The 27185-nt window shown below is 36.6% G+C and overlaps 1 protein-coding gene across 2 annotated transcripts in view; it reads right to left on the bottom strand.

Annotated features, from left to right (window-relative positions):
- Window positions 1-8759: 8759 nt before the first annotated feature.
- LOC18431244 (Carbohydrate-binding-like fold) overlaps window positions 8760-27185 on the bottom strand; it is a 52865-nt gene continuing 34439 nt past the window's right edge. The window contains exons 22-28 of one of the 2 annotated variants that reach the window (XR_016049803.1): window positions 20875-21105; window positions 19236-19327; window positions 14409-14556; window positions 11037-11265; window positions 9614-9970; window positions 9272-9345; window positions 8760-9175 (exon numbers count right to left, since the gene is read on the bottom strand). Coding sequence is in view for 1 of the 2 variants with exons in the window: in XM_011623904.3 (XP_011622206.1) it covers window positions 9067-9175; window positions 9272-9345; window positions 9614-9970; window positions 11037-11265; window positions 19236-19327; window positions 20875-21105 (1092 nt within the window). In the remaining variant the exon portion in view is untranslated. The remainder of the gene's footprint in view (window positions 9176-9271; window positions 9346-9613; window positions 9971-11036; window positions 11266-14408; window positions 14557-19235; window positions 19328-20874; window positions 21106-27185) is intronic. The other variant, XM_011623904.3, reaches the window with a different exon arrangement.

The following is a 27185-nucleotide window of genomic DNA, read 5'->3' as shown; positions in this document are numbered from 1 at the left end:
TTAACTTTGGTTTAAATCTCTATAAAAGTTATTAGATGCACATGAGGTTTAATTTTATTTAAATTTTATGGCAAATTTAATGGTGATCCTTGAAGATCCTGCACATATGAGTGTGGAAGGGTCTTATTGGATCATTATTCAAATTTGAGAGCACGTACAATGTATATACTCCCGATCTAACTAGGTGGACGGTCTAACATTTTGGTGGGCCTCGTTTAAAGCAAAAACCACACCAACATGCCAGAATGAGCCTTTGTCCCTTGTCTTTATATGGCTAGGCTAGGCTCGACCGTAGCCAATTAGGGTGGGACAGGGCTGGGCTAGGTAAAATCAAATAAAAAATTAAAAAACAAGACAAAAAAAAAAAGCCAGACCAAGCTGTCCTGGGCTGCGACTAGCTTTGGCCCAATATTTTCTTTTAATTTAGGGCCAGGACAACCAAGCAAGGTCAAGCTACTAGCCCATTGCCCTAGGAGAACTTAATTTATTTTAATACAAACAAAATTAAATTTTGGCCAACACGGAGAATATTTTTCTCTTTTATTTTTATTTAAAACTTATGTACTTTAAAAAATAAATTGTCTATAAAGAGACAGGACCATTTATCTTTGGGTGCAGTTTGTATAGAGTCAAGGCTCTAAACAATCAAAATAAAAAACACCTTCAAATAATGTCGAGAAATGTAATTTCAATACCATAAATCTTTTTTATAGCCTTAAAATATATTTTCATATTCAATTATAAAATTTCAAGCTTCAAAAATAATGTAGATCGAGCAAATCTATAAAAACTTTTAAAACTTGAAAATTGACAATAAGCACTATTTTCAAAACTTGAAATCATCTTAATGTCGAGATGATCAATTTGAGGATATTTAGGCATCAAGACAACCTCTTTCAATGAAAATTTTTAGGCGGGCTCTAATTTGATTGTTTAGATCATCGGCTCTATAAAAACTTTTTCCTTTAACTTTTGTGTACGGAGATCACAATTATTATGGTTCTTTAAATTTCAAAACGGGTGGTTGTAAGAGTGTGATTGAATAGACACAAAGTTCCAAACAAAAATTATCAATCTTCTTGACTAACCCCAAGCCTAATTTGATATCTAATGAGTTAAAATGTTTATGACCTCCAAGTACAAAAGATAAATAGTCTCTTTATAGACAACCCCTTTAAAAATTGGCCCAAACAGTTTGACATGCAATGATTGGACCAAGCCTCTATCTAGTTGAGTGATGACACAATCTTCTATGTACACTGGTGCCTCAAGTAGCATCCACTCTTAAAAAGAGTATATTCTCCATCTTAAATTTTGGTGTCTATTTTACAATACCTGTCTTAGAAAAGAAAATTGGATTCTTAGGTTCTAAATAGACCATCCAAAATTTTTGGCACATAGAGAACCCGTGTTGGAAGTTTTTTTTTTTTTTTTAAACAAATGTTAACAAATTATATTAAAAAGAGAGAGTTACAATGAAGAATTACAACATTAGAGATTAAAAGAAAAGGCAATGAGGCACCCTCTTAACGAAATGAGGCACCCTCTTAACGAGAGAGTCGACAAAAAAGAATTAGCCTCTCTAAACACATAAAGGAACAAGACATTCGACTGTGTTAGAAGGATTTAAGTTGATCCTGGTTGAAGTATCCCTAGACCTCTAGAGAACTAGAGCCAGGGTTTCAACAAAAACATATACCCTAGGGACTATATAGTCTATTAGCATGGTCTCTCTAGGCCAGTTTATATCGCGCTCCACATATTACAAAACCTAACTACGCCTATTAGTTCTCATTTTCATACTATTTTTGTTTTTCAGTTTTGTGATATGTTTCCTACGCAGCTTCTCTAACCTTCCCATTCCTCCCCCATCTATTTGAAGTTCGCCTTCCCCATTCCTTCCCTATCTCTTTGAAGTTTGACATGTTGTTGTCAGGATCGGACTGGTGCTTGGACCGGTAAAGAGTTGGTCAAGTTAAAATCGGTCATTCTCAGTATTGGAAAAATCAAATCAGAATGGTTAAGTGGACATTGGCCCAGAAGTGGTTCAACCGGCTGAACCGGTAAATTGGTCGGTTCAACTTTTCTAACCGGACAAATCCCATGGAGTTAAAAAAGTATTAAAAAATACAAAAAAAATTATAATAAAATATAAAAAATAGATTTAAAAATGATTAAACAAATTACATCCAAATGAAATTGAAACTTAATAAATAAAAAAATGAATTTTAAATAATTGATTTGTGCTTAGAGATATTTTTGAAATTTTTTAAAATATAAAAAAATGTAAAAATAAATATTAATGCCCAAAATAATTTCCAATTTTTGCAATAATGATGGAAAACATTTAAAAATACATTAAAAACAAAATCCCTTATTATTTGGGATTTTATATAATTTTTTGAAGCAATTTTTAACAAATTCCCGGCCGGTCACCAAAACCTGCCATCGAAACTAACCAATGGTTGGTTCCGATCTAACCGGGTGGTTACAAGTTAGAATGGCCTATTTTTCCAACAATGGTCTCGCTAGCGGTCAATTGGTATGTTTATGTTTATTTTCAATATGGAAAATTAGAAAATGTAATAAATTATCAAAAGTTCAGTAAAAAAACGAACGCAAAATTACATAAATATTCGTTTTAGCTTCCGTTATTATCAAAATACCAAATACTTTATGTTATTACTGATATGTCCGTTTTTTGGGCTTCATAACAATTTTTTTTAAAAAGACGCAATTAGCCATTTTCGGTTTTTCCAATAACTCAAATGAGGCCAATTTCGGTTTTCGAAAAACAGAAAATTTTAAATTATTTTTGATTTTTCAAAAATCAATTTTTTTTCTCTCATGTGGGTATTCTGCGTATTATCTCTCTACCCCTCTCTCTCTCTCCCACTATCAATTGGGTCAATGAAATCCTTGGCCTATATTTTATTTTCATGGTTTGCAAATTTTATATAACTTATAGCCTATAAAATTTAAAGTTTTAAAGCAGGAATGAGAAAAAAAAAAAGGTATAAAATTGAGAAAAATAAAAACCCTGCGATAATTTCCACATTTATTTTTCTATCTATGCCAAATTTTTCCTAAAATAAAATCAACAACACAAGAAGCTTGAAAGAAGCAACAAAAGTAAGAAGAGAGAGATACAAGGATCGCTTATTTAGAGTGGTTTCTTCATTGCCTAACCACACATACCTTGAGAACTCCATGAAAAGAGGCTAAGTTTGTAGGCCCAAAAACTTCGACTCGATTCCCAATCAAGTCCCCAACCGAGTTTCGAAATGGGCTTTATTCACACTTTCCTCATATCATATGCATAGGATTCGCCCAATTCATAAATAAATGTCTCCCCAACCAAAATGAATGGGTTTTATAGGCCAACCCTTGAAACAATCTCTGTATTTTGTGTATTACACGGTAACCCCAGAAGTAATCTCTGCATTTTTCATCAATAAAGAACTCTTTTGTACCGCCAAGATCAAAATTTTGAGCTTCAACTAGAGCGTTATCATCGTTTAGGACCAAGATTTTGATCTTTCAGTCTCTGTAATTACTAATTAGTTTTAACCAGAGAAACGATCATCCAACTTTACAATCCTGGAGTATTCCACAGGCCATGAAAATAAAATATAGGTTGAGGATTTCACTCATCTAGAGGACTCACAAGAGAGAAAAAAAAATTTGGTTCTTGAAAACTCTAAAATTTAAAATTTTTGGTTATTCAAAAACCAAAATTAGCCTGACTTCGGTTTTTGAAAAACAAAAACGGGTAGTTCATCTTTTTTGAAAAAATTGTTATGAAGTCTTAAAAAATGACATATCAGTAATAATGGAAAGTACTCGATATTTGGTAATAACAAAAAGTAAAACAAATATTTTTCCCAAAAAAGAAAGCAAGATATAATTTATGATTTTTCAATAAAATGTTTGGCAATAAAAAGTTCCTATGCAATCAAAATGAAAAACTTGGAAAGAAAGAATAGAATCCTATAAAATTTTGGTAAGAAATTTGAAAAGTGTGGAATTAGGTTCACCTTTCCCAAAACTAGATGGTCCAATCGAACCAATACAATCGACGATCGAAGTAGTTCAACTGATTAAATGCCGAGTTTGGCCAGTTGCTTAAATCATGGTTCAAGGCTTCCATCAAACCAGACAAGATTCCAAACGGCAATTAATCCTTTTACCAAACTTTGGTTTGAAATGGTGGGTAAAAATTCGAATTTGTCCCTTCTCGTCCATTGTATCTCTTTAAGAAGTCCTCTTTACCCTCTTTTAGGATCAATGTTAGTTTCCAACTTTTGGTGGGCTAGTAGAATTGGATAGGGGATTGTTTATAAAGTGACTAACGGATGTTACAACTATTCTCACTCATTAGATGTCAAATTGGATGGTTTGGGGTGAGTTACGCAGTCTGATAATATTTTTTTGGAATTTTGTGTCTATTCAATGACACTCTTACAATCATCCATTTTGAAATTTAAAGAACAAGAATAATTATAACCTCCTTGTACAAAAAGTAAGTGGTTTCTTTATAGACAATCCCATTAGATAGATAGCCATTGTAACATCTGTTTATTTTATTTTTTCATTTATGAAAATTACCATCCAATATCTCCTTAGAAGACACACCTAGAATGAAAGAAAGATGGTCCATATGAGAACCATAAACAAATCCAACAAATGCACACGCTTGTATCCACAAAATCGAATTACTATCTTTTTAAAAAGGTAAACATTGGGATGAGTACGAATAGAACTCAAGAAGTCACATTTTGGCACCTTGCTCACTTAACCAACTATGCCTTGAGCATGTTCTTATATTTTCAAATTAGGGCTTGTACTCATTGTCACTGATAATTTATTATTCAATAAAATCAATTAGAATAATAAATTATAAGGATTTTTAAGAATTTATTCCCATCCAAATAGTCGCAGCTGAAGAACCAATGGGGAGTATCTTTGCTATAAAACCCTTTCTATCAACTCCATATTTACCCAAAATAACCTACTGCTATATGTGCTAGGTGTTTTGGCGTAACCTCCACCGCCATTTAGTTAAGCTAGCCTCATTCATTGGTTTCAACTTACGAATTCCCAAACCCCCTTCTCTCTTTGGCAAATAAACTTTCGCTCGTTTAATGCTAATCAAACTTTCTCCACAAGAAATTTCACATTAGAGCATCCAAATTTGTAATAAGATGTGTTAGACCTCTATAAAGAGAGAAATAGTAAATATGAATGGTAGAAAGAGTAAGCTTTTGATGAGTGTGATCCATCCTCCTCATGACAAATACCTACACTTCCAACACCCAAGTTGTATTGGAATCATTCGATTATAGAGTCCCAAGCTAAACAGGGTAGCCTGCCACCAGTAAGAGGAATGTCCAAATACTTAGCCGGGATATTATCAGCACTATTGTCACTCAACTCTTATTCTAAACTCCATAGAGACACTTTTGTATAAACCAGCTATTGTCCCTTCCGTTAGATCCCAACTTCACAATAAATCATCATTTGTATATGCATGCATGCTTTCTCCATTCTTTTTATTTTCTGAATTTTTTTTTTTTTGGATGATCTAAATACCCCTAATGTGATAATAATATCTACATGAACATTTTTTTTAGTGTAATATTCTTCAAAAACCATCCGTTGGAATATGAAAGCTTCACGAGGCATGGGTTTGAAGAGAAAACTATGGTATTCTAGCCTCTCTCCTCAACCATACTGCATCCATCACTCTTAAAATCTAAGAGGTGCCTTATCACAAGCTTGGCTAGGTCAATATGAAAACAATTGTTGCCTAGCCTGATGCCTACACTATTTTCTTTCTATTTATCTCACGTAATAACCATTGAAGTGCTTCTTTCATTGCAGTGAATCTGCTCAATAATTGGATGATTTTTATCATCTCTATTGTGATCATCGTTATTGTGGTTGTCCATCTATTTTCCATGCTCATTGTTGGTGGATAATAGTTTGAGACGTGTTCCCTCTTATTGCCTGGGTCATTCATATGTTAATGAAATATATTTAAGGGAAAATAAGGAGGACGTATAGTTTTTGGCATACTTTCGTAGTTTGAAGAGCTGTTTTGGATGTTATTTGCATACTAATTTTGACATTGTAAGTGCATAACATTATATGCAGCCTACGTGATTAATGGTGTTCTTAAGTAGTTTTTGTTAGATAAATCTCATTTCATGTCTTGGTTTGCTGAATTTTCTCGTTGTAGCCATCTCATATCGGTCCTAACACCTTATTCATTGAGGGTGCTGTTTGTATAGAGCCGAGGCTTTAAACAATCAAAGTAAAATGCACTTTCAGATAGTGTCAAGAAATGTGATTTCAATACTGAAAATTTTTGTGATAGCCTTAAACTATATTTTTATTTTTAATTTTAAAATTTAAAGCTTTAAAAATAGTGTAGATCGAGCAGATTTATGAAAATTTGAAAATCTTGAAAATTGACGGTCCAAAGATACATTACAAGATGCACTATTTCCAAAACTTAAAATTCCTTTTTTTCTAATGTCCATGCATTTGATGTCGAGATGATCAATTTGAGGATATTTGGACATCAAAACAACCTCTTCTAGTGAAAATTTTGAGGTAGGCTCTAATTTGATTGTTTAGAGTCTCGGCTCTGTATAAACTTTTTCCTTCATTGAAAGGCAAATGTGATTTATAAGGGCAAGAAAGGAAGCAAAATTCTTGTCTATTGCACAAGTTCTAAAGAATAACCAAAGGAAATCCCAATAAATACTTCAGAATAATAGCAGTCTCACAATGGTGTCATCCCAATCAATCTAGCCTTTCTCGAGCAGAAACGGTAGATCTATCGAGCAAAAAATGCTAGGTCACTAGTTTATGAGGCACAAAACAAGAATGCAGGTGTAGGAATCGGGTTGGGTTGACCCATTGGTTTGATCTGAATAGGGTCTGGGTCTAAGACTGCATCTATATTTTTGACATGGCGGGTCAGGTCTGGATCTGGAATGAACCCTATCGGGTTGGTTAGGTCTGGATCTGGAATGAACCCTATCGGGTTGGTCAGGTCCATGTCCTGGTCGACCTAACCAAGTATAAAATATATAAAATATGCTTACTAAATAATATATTCATAAATTTTTCATTTGGTTTAATTTCTAGACCCAAGTTCAGGTCCAGCCGAGACCAAGGCCAGGGCCAAATGACACCTAGGTGGCTTGAGGTCGATCCAGACCTAATCCTACCGGTTGCCAACCTTACAAAACTCCGGTTGGATCCAAGTCCCCTAACGCATGCTCATGCGGTTTTCAGACACAAAATCAAGTGCTGTGTGGGATGGTGACCGGTTCAATCAATCGGCTATAGCAGGTCACCCTGTTGAAACTTGGGTCCAAAACCAGAGCATACTTTTAACATGTCCACGCTCCTGTAGTAAAACGTCTCATCATTACCCGATTTTTTGCCCATCACAAAAGTAATAACTGAGGAGAACCTAGTTTACATAAAAAAATTCCACTTTTTTTTCGCCCATCACAAAAGTAATAACTGAGAAGAACCTAGTTTTCATCAAAAAAATTCCACATTTGAACCACCCAAATTATATAGGATTTGCAGTTTGGACAAGCTTTCTATGCTTCCCCTACAGCATAAAACTTGTATACCTCCCCTTATCCAACCGTCCATTCTGAATGGAGGGCTAAAATTACCCCAATCACAATACCACATCTCTACATTATTTTATTTTTAATTTTTTTCTATAAACTTCTTTGACACCAAATTTTGGACGTCCAATCCTCTATTAAACTTGCACTAGTTATAAATATTTTAAAAACATTTCTAATAAAATAAAATGACCAAAATACCTATAAAAGTTTTCAAGAGGTATTTTGGTCCATATATTTTATCAAAAAATTATTTTTAATATTTTTTATAAGTGCGCCCCAATAAGAAGATGGCACATACCAAATTTCATATTCATACCATTTGTATAAAGAAAACTAAAACTAATATACTTTAAGACGTCAGATCTAAGATCAAACCAAGAGTGGCTCTCTTGATCAAAATTGGATGACTGGATGGTAAGAGAAGCATAGATCTTCTACGTTGTAGAAGTATAGCAATATTTCCCTTGTAGTTTTGCATCTTTATACTGCCCTTATTGTCTCATAGTCACAACAAGCAACGTTTACAAAATCGAACTGGAACAATTAACCGGACATGGGGCCAAAAGAGGTTTATCCGGCCTAACCGGTAAACCGACCGATTCAACCATTCTAACAGGGCAAATCCCGGGCAGCCAAAAATTGTTGAAAAAAATTAAAAAATACAAAAAAAAATCTACTTAAGTTTGAAAAACATATAAAGAATGATTAAAACAAAACACATTCAAATGTAGTTGAAAATTAATGAAAAAATGGATTTTAAAAGTGAGTATTAATTATCAAAACAATTTTTAATATTTACCGTAATATAAAAAATGTTAAAAAATATATTACAAATCAAATTCCTTATTTTTGGGATTTTATAGACAATCGATCACCAAAACCGCCCGAAACTGGAACCGACAAGGGGCCAGTTCTGATCTAACCAGGTGGTTACCGGTTAAATCGGGCAGCTTTTCAACAATGCAGCCAAGTTATATACATACCTGCACCTCTTTAAGGATTTAGCATGAAATCTTTCACACTTTCATAAATTCTTATGAGAAATTAGAAAACCATACCATCACGTTCCATAATCACAAACAACAGATACTAAGAACATTTTAAGAAGCAGCATGGCATTTTCAGATTATCAACTGCCCATTACATTGATCAAAATCTGAACAGTCCATTTGTAGTTCGAAGAAACCCTACATACTTCAAGTGAGGGCTTCTATTTGAACAGAAACGCTCCTCTTCCTCGTACACAAATTAACTGCCACCCTGTTTCTTAGAGAGAAACAATCTCCAACTCCAAAGGTTAACAGGCTGAAACTACCCCGCTTTCTGGAGAGAGGACAATCTCCAACAGCAAAGGCCTCTTGCTGATCAACCGGACTTCAAAGTCCAAATCACAATTTCAAATATTTCAGTAAGTCCTCTTTCTAATAATTGGCTTTCGCACTTCCTTCTTTGGTGCAGTAGCTAAAGATCCTGAAGGTGCTATTCCTGCTGCCCACTGGTAAAGATCCTTCAATCTGCAAGTGGTGGCAGAGTATGATGGCCATTAAACAACTAATGTCAAATCCAAACATTGATTAAAAGGACAAGACCAGAATAAAATATATTGGCACCTTGGCATGCTAATAAAGAGAGCAATTACAGCCATCCCAACAATGAGAGGGAATGCAGGAGCTGGTGTTACTTCCTGGGCAAAGAAAGAAGAAACTGATTCCCGTAAACTATTTACAAAAAAATCATAAGCAATAGTCCAAACCTTGAAAAAAATAAAAAAAGGAAATTAAATTGATTGGAATCACTTATTTCAAGAAGAGAATATGTGAACTCTCTCTCTCTCTCTCTCTCTCTCTCTCTATCTATCTATCTATCTATCTATCTCTATCTCTCCGATTTTCAATAAATATTCCCATGAAAATGGAGCCAAGTTTGATCGTGAGTGTCAAGCAGCGACTTACTGTTTTGTAATTACGTTCATCCAGTTTATAGGTTAGTGGGCCAACATGGATTTGGGTATGTTTTTCCAAGTCAAATTCAAAAATCTCTGATTTGAACACATAAGCACTCGATGAAAGTCCAGAGATAAGCTGCACAAGATGCCTTCCCTTTGGCAAATCACGTATTTGGAAGTAGAAGGAAAGCGGCAAGGGGAGTACTGCCACAACCACAGAAGGATCAGTGGCTGACTTCACTTGCACAGAAAGATGAGGTTGTAACTCCTCAAGGCCGACTCCTTTTACATGGCCACTTAAGATAGTCATTTCCGGTTGTTCAAAGATGATAAAATCCACACCCTTGACATCCTCATATCCAACCTACAAACGCCAAACATTTATTACACAAAATGATTAATTAACGAATTTGCATTGTTTTAGAACATGGTAAACAACAAAGGACAATAAGCTAAACAACTGGAATATTAATAGAGGCATGGAAGATATAAGACAGAATATAAGCGAAGGACAAAATAGTTCCAGACATGAAACTGAAGATCACAGACAAAAACTGTAAGTTACTTTGCAATTTATAGAACATACATAATAGTGCTCAGAAATTATTAGTCCAGCTTATTTTTGGAAAGGAATCAGCAGTTTGGGCAATTGAAAGAAAGACTAGGTAAGTTATATTTCCACAAAATGGAAATAGTAGAAGACTCTTGAAAAGCATGGAAGTTCAAATAGAAATTAAAAACAGATAACATGATTGTGGATACTTTTATACAGAGAAATAAAAAGTCACCCCAAGTTTAAGGGACAAAAACCTTAAGAATGGCAAAGAAAACAAAGATGATGTAGTTTAAACATAAAATCAGGGTAAAGGAAGAGCCTCCAATCTAAATTCTCCAGTTGCCTCCTCAGAAAGGGAATCCACCTCAGAAAGATTCTCAACATATATAAGAAAAGGATTAGATTCCCCTCTCAAAATGATAGGTACTCTTTGGTCAGCTTTAGAGAATTAGAGTACGGATTGCTAGCTTTGGAAAAGAATATCCCAGCTAGTGTGGTAAACATATGAGAGTATGAGAAACATGTATGCCATTTGCATGTATGGTGTTGGCATTCCTGTAGATAATCTCTTGCAAGGTCGCTAATAGAAATTCAGCTGCTGAGTTATTTAACATCTTCAGTTTATCCAAAGAAGTCAAACAACTTGAAGACCAACAAGCAAATATATCACAGAAACGCATTGCACTCAAAACTCAAGAAAACAGAAAGCATGAGAAGACAAATCGAAATTACAAAAGTTCAGATAACTGCTAACGAATGAACAATGAAAGACATTTGAAGTAATCACCACCTTCCAGCTAACCAAGTCCAGACAAAATCACAAAAAAAGGATGTGTAAAAAACCCAGCAGCTTTAAGAAAAAAGACAGGATCACCTCGATAGCAACACCATCTGGAGATGCACGCTCGATTCTAATGCCCCCGGGATCTTCTTTTGCCACTACCTTAATCATATAGGTGGTGTTGGGGAGAAGTCCTCTAAGACGATAAAACCCCAAGGAGTCTGATGATGTTACTTCATAATAGCCTTTTGACTGAGATTTGGCTTCAACAAAAACTCCTTCCTTCGGCTGGCCAGAGAGGAATGAAACAGTACCCATTGCACTAGAAGAAGTAAATATTGTTTGAAAATCAGATACTGTAGCTGTACCTGTAACAGCTCAATCTTTCCCAAGTCTGATGCTAAAGAAACATTCAGTATGACCATAAAGAAACAGTCTAAGTCCAAGCAGACAACTATATTCCCAAACCTTATAGCAAGAGAATGGTAACAAGTGACTCTCAAGGTGTAAAGTAGGTCGGGAAGCTAGCACAACAGTGTAAGCATAAAACAGACAGGATTATATATTCAAATTAGCAAAAACAAGAGTGAAAAAAACGTAGGGATAAGAATGAGAATCAAAGGGTCTTGGTGAAGGATGACGAGGTCAACGAAACATAGAGAGTATTTTCAAAAATTATTAAATGACGAATACAATCAGGACATAGTGGTAGAAGGGACTGTTGGTACAAATGACAACGGAGGTCATAGATACATTCGTAGAATTAGGATGTCCGAAGTGAAAAAAGCTTTGAAAATGATGAAGATAGGAAAGACTTTAGATCCAGATAGTATCACGATAGAGGTTTGAAAGTGAATGGGGGAAATTGGCATTGACTGGCTGATGAAGTTGTTCAACAAGGTGTTGAGAACAAAGAAAATTCCAAAGGAAAAGTATTGTGGCACCTATTTACAAGAACAAATAAGACATATAATTGTGCAAACTACTGAGGAATCAAGCTTATGAGTCATACTATGAAGCTCTGAGAGAGAGTCATTGAGCAACGACTAAGGCATGAAACGAGTGTATCTGAAAACCAATTTGGTTTTATGTCAAAAGGTCAACAATCGAGGCTATTTTCCTAATTAGGCAATTGATTGAGAAGTTTAGGGCAAAGGGAAAAGACCTCCGCATGGTCTTTATTGATCTAGAGAAGCTTATGATAAAGTACCTCTAGATTTGATTTGGTTAGTGTTAGAAAAGAAATGCGTCTCTAGACACTACATCGACTTAGTAAGAGATATGTACAATCGAGCACTAACTAGTGTACAAACAACTAGTGGAGAGATGAGTGAGTTTTCAGTGACCATAGGTCTACATCAAGGGTCAGCATTGAGATCGCACCTCTTTGTCTTAGTTATGGACGACTTAACTAGGCCCCTACAGAATGAGGTAACGTGGTGAATGTTGTTCGCATATGACATAGTTTTGATTGATAAGACCCGAAACAGCATCAACACAAAGTGAGAACTTTTGAGGGATGCTCTGGAATCCAAAGGTTTTAAAATTAGTCGGATTAAGACAGAGTATATGGGGTGCAAGTTTAGTAATAATAAGACTAGAGACGAAGAAGTAGTTAAGATTCACCGTCATAAAGTACAAAAAAGACTGCACTTTCAATATTTTGGGTCAATAATCCAAAAAAATGGAGATCGAGGAAGATGTCGCACACATAATTAGAGCTGGGTGAGTAAAGTAGAGATGTGCAACTGGAATTTTAAATGATCGTTGCATACCAGTGCAGCCAAAAGCGGTGGGGGGAGCGATGTGGCGATGCCGTCTGGATGCGAGTGCATCGCGACGACGCGGTCCGGATGCGGGTGCATCACGTCGATGCGGTCAATAAATGTAAAAAAAATCTAAAAAATATAAAAAAATAGGTTAATACATAGAAAAAAAAATATGGAGGTTATATATGTGATCGTAGGTTTAAAGATTAACTCCAAAATTATTAGTTGTCGGAGATTCTGTATCCACTATCCCCAATTTTAGTGCTCAATTTCTTCACGGCCTCTGAAACCCCTAATTTCTTGTCACAAATTCACCTAAACTTTCTCAAATCAACAATCAAAAGGTTCTAATCAATATCCAAGTATCAAACAATCCCCAAATCCAAGATCTGGATGAAAAAGATTCCGCTTAAATTTTTTTTTTGCTCGATTTGATCCCAAAAAAGCCAAGAGAGTGGCTGTAAATGATCGTTTAGGGGGTTTAATACCTTCCCAAACTGTTTCCCCCAATGTTTGATGGTCAAAAAGACCATTTTGCCCCTCCTGAAGGGGCACAATCGAATTTTTTTTTTGCAGAAAACGGTGTGGCCAGATGCGGCGAATAACTAAAAACCGCATATGCAGTATGTGCAGATGTGGTGCCCACCACACACCGCATGATGCGGCAGCTTATGTGGCCATGCGGCCGCATTTTAAAACACTGATGCATAGCAATGAGGCTAAAAGACAAGTTCTATAGGATAGCGGTGAAACTAGCTTTGCTCTATGGGGCGGAATGTTGGGCGGACAAAAAACAATATACCCATAGAACTAGTGTAGAGGAGATGAAGATGTTGAGATGAATGAGTGACAGAACAAGAAGGGATAGAATTCGAAATGAATCTATTCGAGAGAATTTAGGCGTGGCACTAATAGGCGATAAAAGCACTAATAAGCGATAAAATGAGAGAGAGTAGACTTAGGTCGGCCGGTCATATGTGGCACCGACCAAGTATAACACCTGTTAGGAGGTGCGAGTTAATTCAAGTGGAAGGACTGAAAAGGACAAGGGGTAAGCCCAAAAGGACGTGGTTGGAAGCAGTCTAAAAAGATATGGGAACTTATGGCCTCACAGAGGATATGACCTCTAATAGAGAAGAATGGAAAGCCACGATTCATGTAGCCGACCCAATTAATTGGGAAAAAGCTAAAGTGATGATGATGATGATGATGATGATGACATTCATGTACCAAATAAAGATACTCAATACAATTCTACTTCGCAAAGGCAATTAAAGATGAAAAACTGACTCTGTATCATATATGCAGACACAAACACAAATAAAATCGAACATGCATGCATGCATGAACACATTCAAGCATAGATGTTTCTTACATGTTTCTTACATGCCGCAGCTCAAATCTCCACAAGAATTACCAGTTTAATTATTATAAAAATGACCGGTCAAGACTAGATTTCCTAACGATTTGTGTAACCAGTCCTAGATGCAAAGATAGAAGCGAATAAACATGTATATGTTTGTTGATTCATGGAACAACAAGCTCAAGAACAGAAGAATATTTAAATCACAAGTTCGCAAGGGTTTCATTTCCATAATTATAAGATAACAACAGTGATGGCATCAAGAATTTGGAATAGGACTTTATAAACAGTACAAGCAGAAAGAGAAGGTAAAAGAAGATGGCATTGAGATACCAGAGCAGGCAGGTGTCCAGACCATCTTATCACACCCCATTCTCGAGATGAATTGTGTCCGAAAGGTCCAGCAAGGAAACAAGTTCAAGAATCTCTGAATCTATAGAGCTGCACCCAATGGATCTTGATCCTTGTTTTGGCCGAAAAACTGTATATTACAGATGAACTCCTCATGAGATGAACTGACCACTTTCCAAACTCCAGAGGCAGATCAACTGACAAAACCATATGAAAGAAAACTGGAACAGTCAAACCCAGAGCATTATTTGACGACTGGTTGCTATAAGTGGCTTTCCTGGTTTGTAAAGCACCATGACCAATTGACCACTTTCCAAGGAACAAATAGTGTTGTTTTACATTCCTGAGTTTTCTAATGCCCAAATGGCCATTTCTCTTTGTTTGACAAACAATATCCTACTTCACCATGCAGAATTTTGTTTGCCACCAACACCGGAGCATAAGAAACCTCTTATAAGTCGTTTGAGGTGGTTGACAAAAGCGTGGACATTCTAAAGAAGAACATCTGGTAAACAGGGAATTAGAGACTGTGGCTTTAATTAGAATGATTCTGCCATCTGGAGATATAAATCTGCATTTCGAAGCAAAAACACAGCCTTCGTAGCACCCAACTATGGAGTTCCATTGGGGCTTTCAGAGCCTACCAATGCATAGGGAAGACCCAAGTACTTGTGGGGAAAGACATAGGCATCATACCCCAAACTTTTAGCAAACCCCAAGACTGGACAAGGGTCTAGTCCGACCCTGAACAATATGATTTTATCATATTGACCTTGAGCCCTATTGAGACTTCAAAGAAACTTAAAAACAGCCAAAGGTTGTCCATAATTTGGGAGTTGGTGTCACAGAAAACCAGCGTGCCATCTGCATATTGTATATGGGAGTATAAGGACCCCATGGGGATGATTTAAATCCCAGGAGCAGATAACTATCAAACAGATTTGAGGTCTATTTTTTTTTTTTTAAACAGATTTGAGCTCTATTTGCTGAAGATCTCAGCCATGGCAGCGAACCAGGAAGAAGCCAGGGGTGTCCTTGACGGAGACCTCTTGAAGCAGGGAAGAAACCCTCAGGAGATCTGTTGAAGAGCACTGCGAGTGATTCAGGCCCTTCATCTGCTATGAAGCCCATCAAGTGCAACACTTGATCAAGAATGCCCTAGTTGACGTGGTCATAGGCCTTTTCCAGATGCAACCCCTGATCCAGGTCCTCCATTTGCCACCGAAGCCCATCAAGTGCAAACTTGATTAGGAATTTCCTAATCAAAATGGTCACACGCTTGTTATCAATCCAGTTTAAGGACAAGAACCGGGGTCTTGGCATGGTACTCAGTGTGGATGCACTTGTGTGCTATCAGCGGACCATGTAAAATTGTCGATCTTGAACTAAAGCTCCATGAGTGGAAGAAATGATATGGGAAGAAATGATATGGGTATGCACCTTTTGCAGGAGTGAAGCAAGCACTACTGGAAAGGATTTTGTATGCACTATTGTGCACGCCCATTAGCCTAAAATCCTTTAGTTCCTTGGCTTCTTCCAACTTTGGGACCAGAGCTATGAACATACGCGCATCGAGTCCTCTACTAATGATGCTTCTGCGGAGCAATAGTGTCTCAGAATTTTTGGAACCGGGCAACAGGGTAGCATCCAGAACTGGGGCCTTGTCTTGTCCAAGGTCTGTCACAACCCTGAGAATGTTGTCTGCCAGAAAAGGTTCTCTAACCACTATGCCCATTAATTATGGAGGGATACAAAAAGGGAGTTGGCAATTTTAGGCCTAACCTAGATAGGAGCAGAGGAAAGAGTTTTGAAATATCTAGTGATGACCCTAGTGAAACGGATGGCTCCTCAAGGATCTTCTCTACCTCTTTGAATTGGAGGATTGAGTTAGCCCTTCTACAACAGCTTGCCACGTTACCAAGATCTTCCAAATATGTGGCAATTTCGCTCTGGGATCTCGCTCCCGCGCTACATGAAAGGGATCTCGATTTCTAAATTTTGGGATCCCGATCCCTACTATTAAGGATCCCCATTCCCACTATTAGAGATCTTGATCCCAACCTTAAGGACAAAGACAACAACCAAATTGATAATTTTCTTTCGAGGAATGGTCCTGTGTATTTTAAATACATAGTGTTGTGGCATATTGGCCTTTTTATGCCCTTTCTTTCCTTTTCTTGAATCTTTTTATGCCTTTTCTTTTCATATATGCCTTCTAACCCTTTTTTCTTTCCTTGTACCTTTGCATGTGGAATACCCAAAAACCCTGCACTCTCAGCATCCTCAAAGCCACTGATCTTGCACTCTATCCCCTCCTCCTCTCTAATGAAAACTAACACATATCCAATTTGTCACTTCCTTTAATTACATTCATTCACCATCCCTCTCACCTCTTTAGTTGCAAAGATTACAACTTCGCTCAAACCCAACAATAAATACCCAAACTCCATCAATCCAATCCAAGTTCTGGACCATTTGAGCTCCCAAGGCCTTCCAAATTCCCTATAGTTGCCGCACCAGTAAGGCTCAATGGAGGTGGATGACTTGTGCACTCTATATTTGCTCTGAGTTTTTTCCTCTCAGCTGTTTTGTTGAGAGAGAATATCCTTCCCATTGCATAGCCTTCTCATTGGCCTTCCTAATTTGGATGTTCCTTTCTACAGATTTACTTTTGCAAAAGTATCAAGCATTTTTAGGTTTTGGATCCATCTAATTTTAGGGCAAACTAAAAATACAATCATCTCTCTTGAAATCTTGTTTGATCTCTTCAATGCATTATGATCAATTTATCCCCTCGAACAATAGATTGTCTTTTTTCTGGTTTATGACGTATTTCTCCTGTTTTCTCTGTCCTGAAATTCTAGGTTATCTTCTTCTAGCTGTTTGATCTATCTACCTCCAAGAGGGTAAATCAATGAATGCGGTCTATCTCATCAACAGCTTGGAAAGAACTAAGTTCAGTTCAAATTCTTGGTTCATTAATGGGGAAGATGCTCCATGGTTCAACTTATTGGGTTTAGGGCCGGTGTTGTGGTGGATGCTGGTGTTTTTGTGACTATTGGCAGCACCATGAAGCTCTATGCATCACTAGGAATAGTGGTCTTTTGTTAGTTCTTATGCTCATCCTGTGCTCTTTGATATGCTGAGTTTGTGGGGAAGGGGGAGGGAGAGATTGCTGGGAAAGAGGGGGGAGAGAGTTCGCTAGGAAAGTGAGCAGACAGAAATGGGAGGGTTTCAACTGGGGAAAGACAGGGGGGAAAGGGGGGGGGCGGCGGTAAAAATGGTTGGAGAAGAAAACTCTTGGCAGTTACCCAGGTTAATTGGCTTTGAGATTTTTTTAATCGAGAAAATGGACAGTTCAAAAACCCCAATACACTCTAACAAAACGTATTGAAAATATATGTATGATCATTCCCCCTTTTCTTTATTAATATTCAGTTAGCAACACAACTATAGTTTTAATACAGTTGCATTGTTTGCTGGCTATAAATTAAGAGATACCTACTTTAAAGAGTGTATATATATATATATATATATATATATATATATATATATATATATATATATATATATATGGGAAAAGTTTATATAAGGTTGTGACCTTAAAATGTAGAATCACAGATGCACCTCAAAAATTCATCGAAAATGTTGTTTTAATGTTGAAAAAGCCCTCTAATCACATCTTGATATCGAGATCTATGAATATGAAAAAAAAAAAAGTTTTTGAATCTCAGAAATAGTGCATCTTGCAATACATTATCTAGACCGTCCATTTTCAAGATTTTCATATATTTATAAATCTACTTGATTTTAATCATTTTTGGAATTTAAAATTTTCTAATTAGGTATGAAAACAGATTTTAAGATAATACTAAGAATTTTTTACAACAAAATTACATGTTATGACAAAATTTTAAGGTGCGCTTTAATTGGATTGTTTAAGGTTGCAACCTTATAGAAACCGCACCCTATATATATATATATATACCAGATCCCGAAAGGTTGGATCAAGATCCCAAAAGGTGAAGGATCAAGATCCCCAAAAAGGTGGGATCTCAATCCCTAACATTTGGGGATCTTCACCCCTAACCTATGCATTGTATGGACAACATTCCCAACCATAGGGATCTTCTAGTATTTCACGATCCCACGCTCCCAATCCCGATTCCGCTCCCGGTCCCCAGAACCCAACAACCATGGCCTGCCATTTTATGGAAAAGAGCAATTTTCCTATCTCCTTCTTTGAACCTGCTGATCCTAGATCCACGGTGCCAATAGGTCTCAAGTTTTAGCGATTTCCATAATTCCACCTTAGCCTCAAACCTCCTAGCTCTTCTACTGGTGTAAGATCTCTCAATTCTTCTATAGATTTCACGCAGTTTAGCTTCTTTTCTATCCCAAATGTTCCCCAAATTTGTGCCATATGTTGCTTAATCCTTACATTAAAACATAGACCTCAATGTTTCAAAAGACAGCTACGAAACTTACATCATGAAATCCTAGAAATAAAGAAATCAATAAGAAAACAACTTGTAGTGAGGAGTCATCTTGTAGGAAACAGCAAAAGTTTTTGTGTCCGGGTCAATGGGACCACTTTAGCAACAGTGACAGAGGATTTTCTTCTTTACTACAGCATTCCAGGGACCATGGAATGCAGACCCATGTTCCTCGTATTCTCTCTTATATCAGGATATGAAATACTAATTCAACTTTCCAGAAAAGTTACTTAATAAACATCAGTGCCCTTTTATGAATGTGATACGCAACATAAATATGATGATGCCTTAGAGTGGAAGATTAGATGCATACCTGTATGCAACACGGTTAGCATGAAAGAACACCTCCCTAGACTCACCAGATCCAAGTTCTATGGCTTGTGCTGCAGGTGAAAAGGAATACTCCTATCGCATAGAGAATGGCCATTCATAGTCAGATATGAAAATAAAAAGACAAAAAATTAAGAATCATCAGGTCAACAATGTGAGAAACTAGATACTCGCTTCATAGAAATCTAGACAGGATTTATCGGCAAGTGACCTTTAAAAAAAACATAAAAAAATCAGTAAGAGTGGCACTTTAGAGGACCGGTTGTATTTGATCAACAAATGCAGTTGCACCTTGGACTAACTATTTGCATTCCATAATGTCTGAATAGTTTTTCACTAGCTACAGATCACTCATTAGTCCCTGAGAAAACATTCCATAATGGTGAAGGTCATGTAAAAATCGTAACAGAATCCTATTAAACAACCACCTCAGAAAACAATCATCAAGAAAAGTGTGAAATCATCAACACTTCCTCTCCATGTACAAGAAAGATTTACTACAAAGGACACAAACTCACCAAACCATACAAGAAAGCCTTCCTCCATACAATATTTACCAAATTTCTTCAGCACATTTATTTATGAAACGATACTAAGCTACATTGTATTATTATGCATGCATGATATATTCAGAACATAGTTATTAGAGGCAGAAGCGGGATCACGCGGAAAGCCGAACTGCCATAGGGTGGAAGCCCCCTTGTGTTAGGATCGACACCCATACATTCAATAATTTAAGGAGCTAGAGCCTAGGATGCTTGGGAATGAGATCCCATCTCACCGGGATCGAGGTTTTGACTTGGGGGGATCTAAGCTCAACTATCATAAAAAGAAACCAATTAATAGCATATGACAATCGAGCCAATGCTTGCTCGATCCATTATCATACACCTTAGCTTATCACCAACAGCATAGTTATAGTACTCCAATTTACTACAAAAATACAGTTTAATAATATCATAAATAGGCAAACTATGATATCAAATTGTACTTTTTTTTAGTACCATAGTTACCACGATGTGGTATGCACCACAATTTAACATATTCTACAAAATAAACCTATAATACTATGGAGACGAGCAGTAGTTCGATTAATAGTATAGCTCCTCTACCTTGGAGGGATCCTACAACCATGTAGACCGAGATCCTACTTTATAGGGTGCGAGATCCCTATTTCTATAAACCTAGTTCCCTCTAAGATCCCTTAAGAGGAACCAAGGGATCGAGGCCTTACCCCAAGGTTCTTGCAAATATGATTCAAAACATAACTGCAGGCAATGCATATTGTACATGATCAATGGAAGTATATCTCTCTTCATTGCAAACTTTTTAAAAGCATGCAATCCAGTGCTCATTACAATCTTTAGCAGTTGTGTTTTCAAGAAATCCAAACTAAGCTCATAATTATCTTCGCATAATCAAATCTAAAGTTGCCATAACATACCTAGCAATTTTGATATAGAAAGCCTAACTAGTTTGAACAATGACCAACTTAGTATATGGATTCCTCAAAGGCCTGCAAAAGTGACCTCCATGATGATCCATGCAATATACATTCTTACTTACTCATTCCAGGGAAAATCCCCATTCCTATTGAAATAAAAAAAGAATGAGACGATCACCTTTAATAATGGTCGCAAGTAAAAACTTCCAGGAAACAGGTTCTCAAAGATGAACAGGCCGCCAGCACCAGAAATTGAATTGTTCCTGTAACCATCTTCCCCGCTCAACGACAACAGAACAGGTGGGAATAGCTCTGTATTTTCTTCCCCAGAATTTATATGGACAACAATTTGACTGAGCTTCTGACATGAAAATGAGTGTGGTCCAACTTGTTTAAGATGATAACCAGACTGCATAAGAAATCATCAATATCAAAAGACGTTATCAAAGAATGAACCTAGTCAAACTAGATTCAGAACGACAGACACATTGCCTATTATATAACTAATAAAAAATCTAACCAATCCAAATCGATTATAAAAGGCACCTGCAGTAAGAGAACCAGTCATTCAATATGGATTTATTCAATAAGAAAAAAATCATTAGAATTTATTCCCCAACCCACAAAACAACGAAATACAACAAGTCTAGTAAAGAGTATGACAAGCCAGGCATTATAAAACTAACACTCACATGACAATAAAAAGGAATTCAAGATACCCTTTTTTTATGAGATTAATGCGACTGAAAAACACATTAAGAAAGACTAAAATATAGGGTGTAAAAGAGTTAAGACTAAATGTTCTAAAGGCATGCAGCATGAACTCAGCCAAGTCTAGAACTAGTACAGGCAAACATATTATGATGCATGACAAGCAGATGTCTCCCAAGTGGACCACTCTCGCAATCCATCATCATTATGCCTTCTGTGTGTATTGGTTTTGGAAAAAAAATGCAACTTACAGAAGAAAAGCAGTTCAACGAGACCATCAGAAAGACTACATTCAGCAAGCACATTCATTACCTTTATGGGGTCCCCACAAGCATGTTGGTCACCTTTACAGGGCCCCTATTTGAGCTCCATGTAACCATCATGAAAATGGGAGAAAAAAAATAACAACATGATATCAATTCAGGGAAGTGAAGAGACAAGAAAACGACGAATAGCATGAGGAGGTATATTTCTACTTGTGGAAAATTCTTGAAAAATGATGCAGGTGCATCAATTCATATGCAGGCCACATATACATATGTGCAAAAAGTTTATATAAGGTTAATATCTTAAAATGTAAAATTAAGGTGCATCTCTAAAATCCCTCGAAAAAGGTTGTTTTGAGGTCAGAAAAACATCCAATCGATCATCTCGATATTGAGATGTATGGATATGGAGAAAAGAAAGATTTGAAGTCTAAAAAATAGTACATATTGCAACACATTATCTAGATCGTCTATTTTCAAGATTTTCATGCATTTATAGATTTGGTTGATTTGAACTATTTTGGGGGTTTAAAATTTTATAATTAGATATGAAAATAGATTCTCGCACCATCCTGAGAATTTCCAACACAAAATTGCATCTTGACAAAGTTTAGAGGTGCACCTTACTTTGATTGTTTAAGGTTACAACCATATGCGAACCACACCCTACATACACACACACTCTTAAATTATTATAATATAACGAATAAAACAAATACGTAATTATATGATAGTGGGCGTTTCAATTCAGTAACTATCTCTAATATAAACATTGTCTCAATTGCTGAAAGAATAATAAAAGCATTTTTTATCTCTAAAATAAATAGCAAGTAAAATCTTTTTACTTTTTGATGAACAGCATATTAAATGATCCAGTCCTGTCATAAAATTTACTAAAAAACAAAGGTATGAAAACATAGCATACCAAGCACTTAAGTAAAAACACATAGTATGATACGACCAAAAGAAATCAGAAAGTAACAACTACAGCATATAGTGAAATACCCAGAACTTGGAAAATAGAACTAAAAACCGAGTTCTAGGCCAAAAGTCGAAAACTTGATATTGTGTGACTGAAATCCTTCTAAAGTAAGCACAAAGTCAACTACAAAGGCTGCCAAAAAAATTTGTATCAATTTTGCACATTAAATTGAAAACTTGTCGGATTAACTCACCTTAGAACCAAAAATATTTGATTCAAAGGGTTTCACCTTTGATATTATATGAGAATCTCACAATGACAAAAACAATCAAGAATGATCAGAAACTGCAAAGGCTAGGCAATTTAGATCACTACCCTATAAACTGCCATAATTAAACTCCATCCTAATCAAATGAACATAAATTTAAACAGGGATCCACCTAGCAACTTTCTACTTTCAATACTTCGTGGATTCCATAACCGCCAAATACCAATTGGATCCCTTTCAGCAGGATTTAGTGGTATTGCATGTTTTTCAAATATTGTTTCTTGAAAAATCCTATGTTCTATCTAACTTGATCTCTTGCAATAGCATCACATCACAAAGTTGTTTCTCATCTGATTCCAAGTATAGATCGTTCTAATTGGAGCAATTACGTCCCAAATACAAGAAATCCAGGTAAGAGCCCCTCACCCTTTCCCCCCCAGACAAATTCCCAACTTCCCTTTTTCATTTGTTGAAGTCTTGATTATAATCTAGAAAAGACATTAATTTGGGCAATCTCTTGATTGGTCCAGTGTTGTAAAATGCAGCCACATCATGGGCTATGCGCTGGGCACCACATAAAAAATGACCGCAAATGCAGTTGGGCGATAAATATGCTCTATGGAAATACTTACATGGGTGGTATTTTTCGGCAAAAAGAACACTTAGCTGGTACTTATGGGAATGTAAGAGCATGTCCACAAGCTACCGACGAGATAAAAAGGGAGATTAGAGAATACATGAATAGCTTGAAAAATTTTAAAAGAGAAGAAAACAAAAAAAAGAAAATAATTACTTGATGATGATATTGATGATGATGAAGATATATCAGAAGTTGCAATGAGGCAAAGGGTATGCCAATTTCAAGAGAGAGGGTTGTAAATATTGGTGGTAGTGTTGAAAAAAGAACACCTCTCTCTAAGGGGCCAATAGATGTTTTTTTCACCCCTAGCCCCGAAATTGTGGTTCAGGAGAGCAAGAAAAAAACAAAACAAACCACAATTGAAAATCGATACAAGAAGTAATAGAGGAAGTCGGTATGTAAGTATATTGCAAAGTGGCTTTACATGGCCGACATTCCATTTAATACTATAACCCTCGATAGTTTTGCATGTATGGTCCAGGCAATTGGGCAATATGGCCCAATACTTGTTCCTCCTTCACTACATGAGGTTAGGGAGCCCTTATTGAAGGATGTTGTATTCGATGTTAACAAAATTTTGATTTCTCAAAGAGAAGGGTGGGAAAGATATGGGGCCACTATTATGTGTGATGGTTGGTCCGATGGAAAGTTGAATGCATTCATTAATTTTTTGGTTAACTGTCCAACAGGTACTTTTTTTGTTAAGTCTGTTGATGCATCAGACAAGTCACATGATGCTACATACTTATGTGGCTTGATGGATGAGATTGTAGAGTTTGTTGGAGAGAAAAATGTGGTACAAATTGTCACTGACAATGGTGCCAATTATACTACAGCTGGGTATTTTTTGACTTTGAAGAGGACGCATATGTTTTGGACTCCTTGCGCAACTCATTGTGTTAATCTTGTGCTTAAGGAAATGGGTCCAACATCTTTATTTAATGGGGTGATTTCAAGAGCCATGTTTGTTGTTGGATTTGTTTACAATCACACCATGGTCCTAAGCATGATGAGGACTTTTACAAAGAAGAGACAATTTGTGAGACCGGGTATCACTAGATTTGCCACGTCATTTCACACTCTTCGAAGACCAAGCAAAAAAGTTCCTTGAGGATCATGTTTGCTTCAGAGCAATGAAGTCAAAGTAAATGGTTAAAGCATCGGGATGGGAGAAAGATTAAACAAATTATTCCGAATACATCTTTTTGGAGTCAAATAATTCTTGAATTAGAGGTGGCTCGCCCTTTAGTGAGAGTGCTTCGACTGGTTGATGATGATGTGAAGCCCGCCATGGGCTACATACATGAGACAATGACTAGGGCAAGGCCAAAGATACAAATGTTTTAAAGGATGATGAAAATAAATGCAAGGCTATACTTGAAATTATTGATAGGAGATGGGATACCCAGCTTCACAAGAACTTCCATTCAGCCAATTAATTTTTAAATCCATCTCTTCACTACAAGCACCCATCCATTGAATCAAATTGTGCAATAAATGGTGGGTTCTTAGATGTGCTTGAGAGAGGTTGGTGCCTGACAAAGATATCCAAGATGAGATCTAGAGCCATGAATTGATTAAGTTCAAGTTAGGCTTGGGAAACTTTGGGAGAGCGACTGCTACTTGAAATAGGAACACTACAAATCCAGGTAAAGGCCAAAAGTATCCTTACTTGTCTATGACTTGATGTATAGATCCATTGTTTACCCTTAATTTTTATCTATAATCTAAAATATTATACAGCTGCATGGTGGGCATTATATGGAAACAAGACACCAAATCTACATCTCGCTATTTGATTGTTGAATCTCACATGTAGCTCATCTGATTGTGACATCTGATTGTGAACGCAATTGTAGTGCATTTGAGCATGTAAATTCTTATTCCTTAATCCTTATTTCTTGGATTTCAATTTTCTAAAATCTAATTTATCTAATTTCAATTTTCTATCACAGCTCCTTACTAAAAAGAGAAATAGGTTGGGGCAAAAGAAGTTGAACGATTTGGTTTATGTGCGGTATAATGAGCGGCTTAAGGACAGGTATCAAAAGCGCATGCAGCTCAACCCTATTCAATTGTATAAAGATGATGGCGATTCCACAAGTGAGTGGACGACAGATATTCCACAAGTGAGTGGACCACGGATCTGACACTAGAGCGTGTGTTTGAGGGTGAGGATCTTACATGGCTTGATGTCGAGCTAGCAACAGGGGCTAATGAAGAAGAATGACCTAACACTAGAGCACAAGGAGTAGAGCTGGGTCTAGTCGCACACACACATCAGCTCCAGAGGTCGAGGAGGAAGCGACTGACTCAGAGGAGTCTGAGGAAGAAGAATACATGGAGGTCGCCGAGGATGATATTGATGATGATGCAGATGAAGACTCTCAAGATGACTTCTCTGATTAGTATTTGAAAAATTGAAATTTAGAATCTCTCTCTAGACTTGAGAAATGATGATGAATGGATGATTGTATTAACTCTTCTTGAGCTTGACTTCAAAACTCTTTAATCTTCATGGAGACATGGACTTTTAGTTTGTAGTATCACTATTTTGTAACTTTAAAGTTTGTGCTTGCATATCTGTGCTTATGGTTGTTGATTGTTAAATGTTTTATGAAGCTAGTTTCAAGTTTCTAATTTCTATCAGGGCATAGTAGATACAGAATCTCTGACAGCTAATACTTTTGGAGTTCATAAATAAACTAAAATACCTAGTATCACATATGTCACCTCCATATTTTTTTCTATACATTAACCTATTTTCTTAGAATTTTTAGAATTTTTTATATTTATTGACTGCATCGCCGCAATGCACCCGCATCCGGACCGCATTAAGCCACATCACCGCATTGGCCCCCCCACCGCTTTCAGCTGCATCCTGCTTTTTAAAACACTGAATTGGTCTACCCTTTTACCCTTCTTTATGCGTCTGCAATTTGACAAGCATCTAAGTTCTAAGGCTGTTCTAGAGTATGCTTTCTCCCTTACCGACTCTGACCTACCACATCAGCTAGTCAGACAATTTTTAGTGAAGGACACTCTAGTTTCATTATTTCCTCCATGGCAAGGTGGAAGGATCCACACAATAAATATAAGAAAGTAAATATTTAAAACATAAGATAAAAAAAGGAATCACAAGTATTGGAAGCTTGAGTTCTTCTTTGAACTTCATCAACAATGAAAACTTTACCCAGTCTTTAGGTGGCCAAATTTTTGTGATACAATTGTAGCTCTCAGAATGAAGCCCAACAAAGGAGAGAGGGGATTCCTTAGCAACATCAGTGGAATTAGTTGCATACGAAGAAGACAAGGACCGCATTCCCAAGAGAATAGGTATGTCCTCTCACTCTCTAATTGAGGAACCGCATGTTACAAGAGTAGGAGTGCACCTTACATGGAATATCGCAATAATATTGATTTGATCAAATGGTAAGCGAGCTTGCAATAGCTATTCCAAAAGATTGTCCCTCTCAACCACCAAGGAGGCCACAAGGATTTTGCATTTTCTGTTATAATGACAGCTGAGTTACATGTTGAAGTGTGTGAACTCCAACACGAAACTCATGGTAGTTTAACTCTGAAATGGAACCCGCTTAATAGAAACTCAAGCCAACTCAGAGCAGGACACTTTTTCGTGTACAATAGATTACGATCAAGAGAATGAATCGTGAAACACGAA

The sequence above is a fragment of the Amborella trichopoda genome, chromosome 2 (genome assembly GCF_054954075.1).
Source record: "Amborella trichopoda isolate Santa Cruz 75 chromosome 2, AtrichopodaSantaCruz75HAP2 v2.0, whole genome shotgun sequence".
Classification (NCBI taxonomy): Eukaryota; Viridiplantae; Streptophyta; class Magnoliopsida; order Amborellales; family Amborellaceae; genus Amborella; species Amborella trichopoda.
This window is presented reverse-complemented; position numbering and strand designations above follow the sequence as displayed.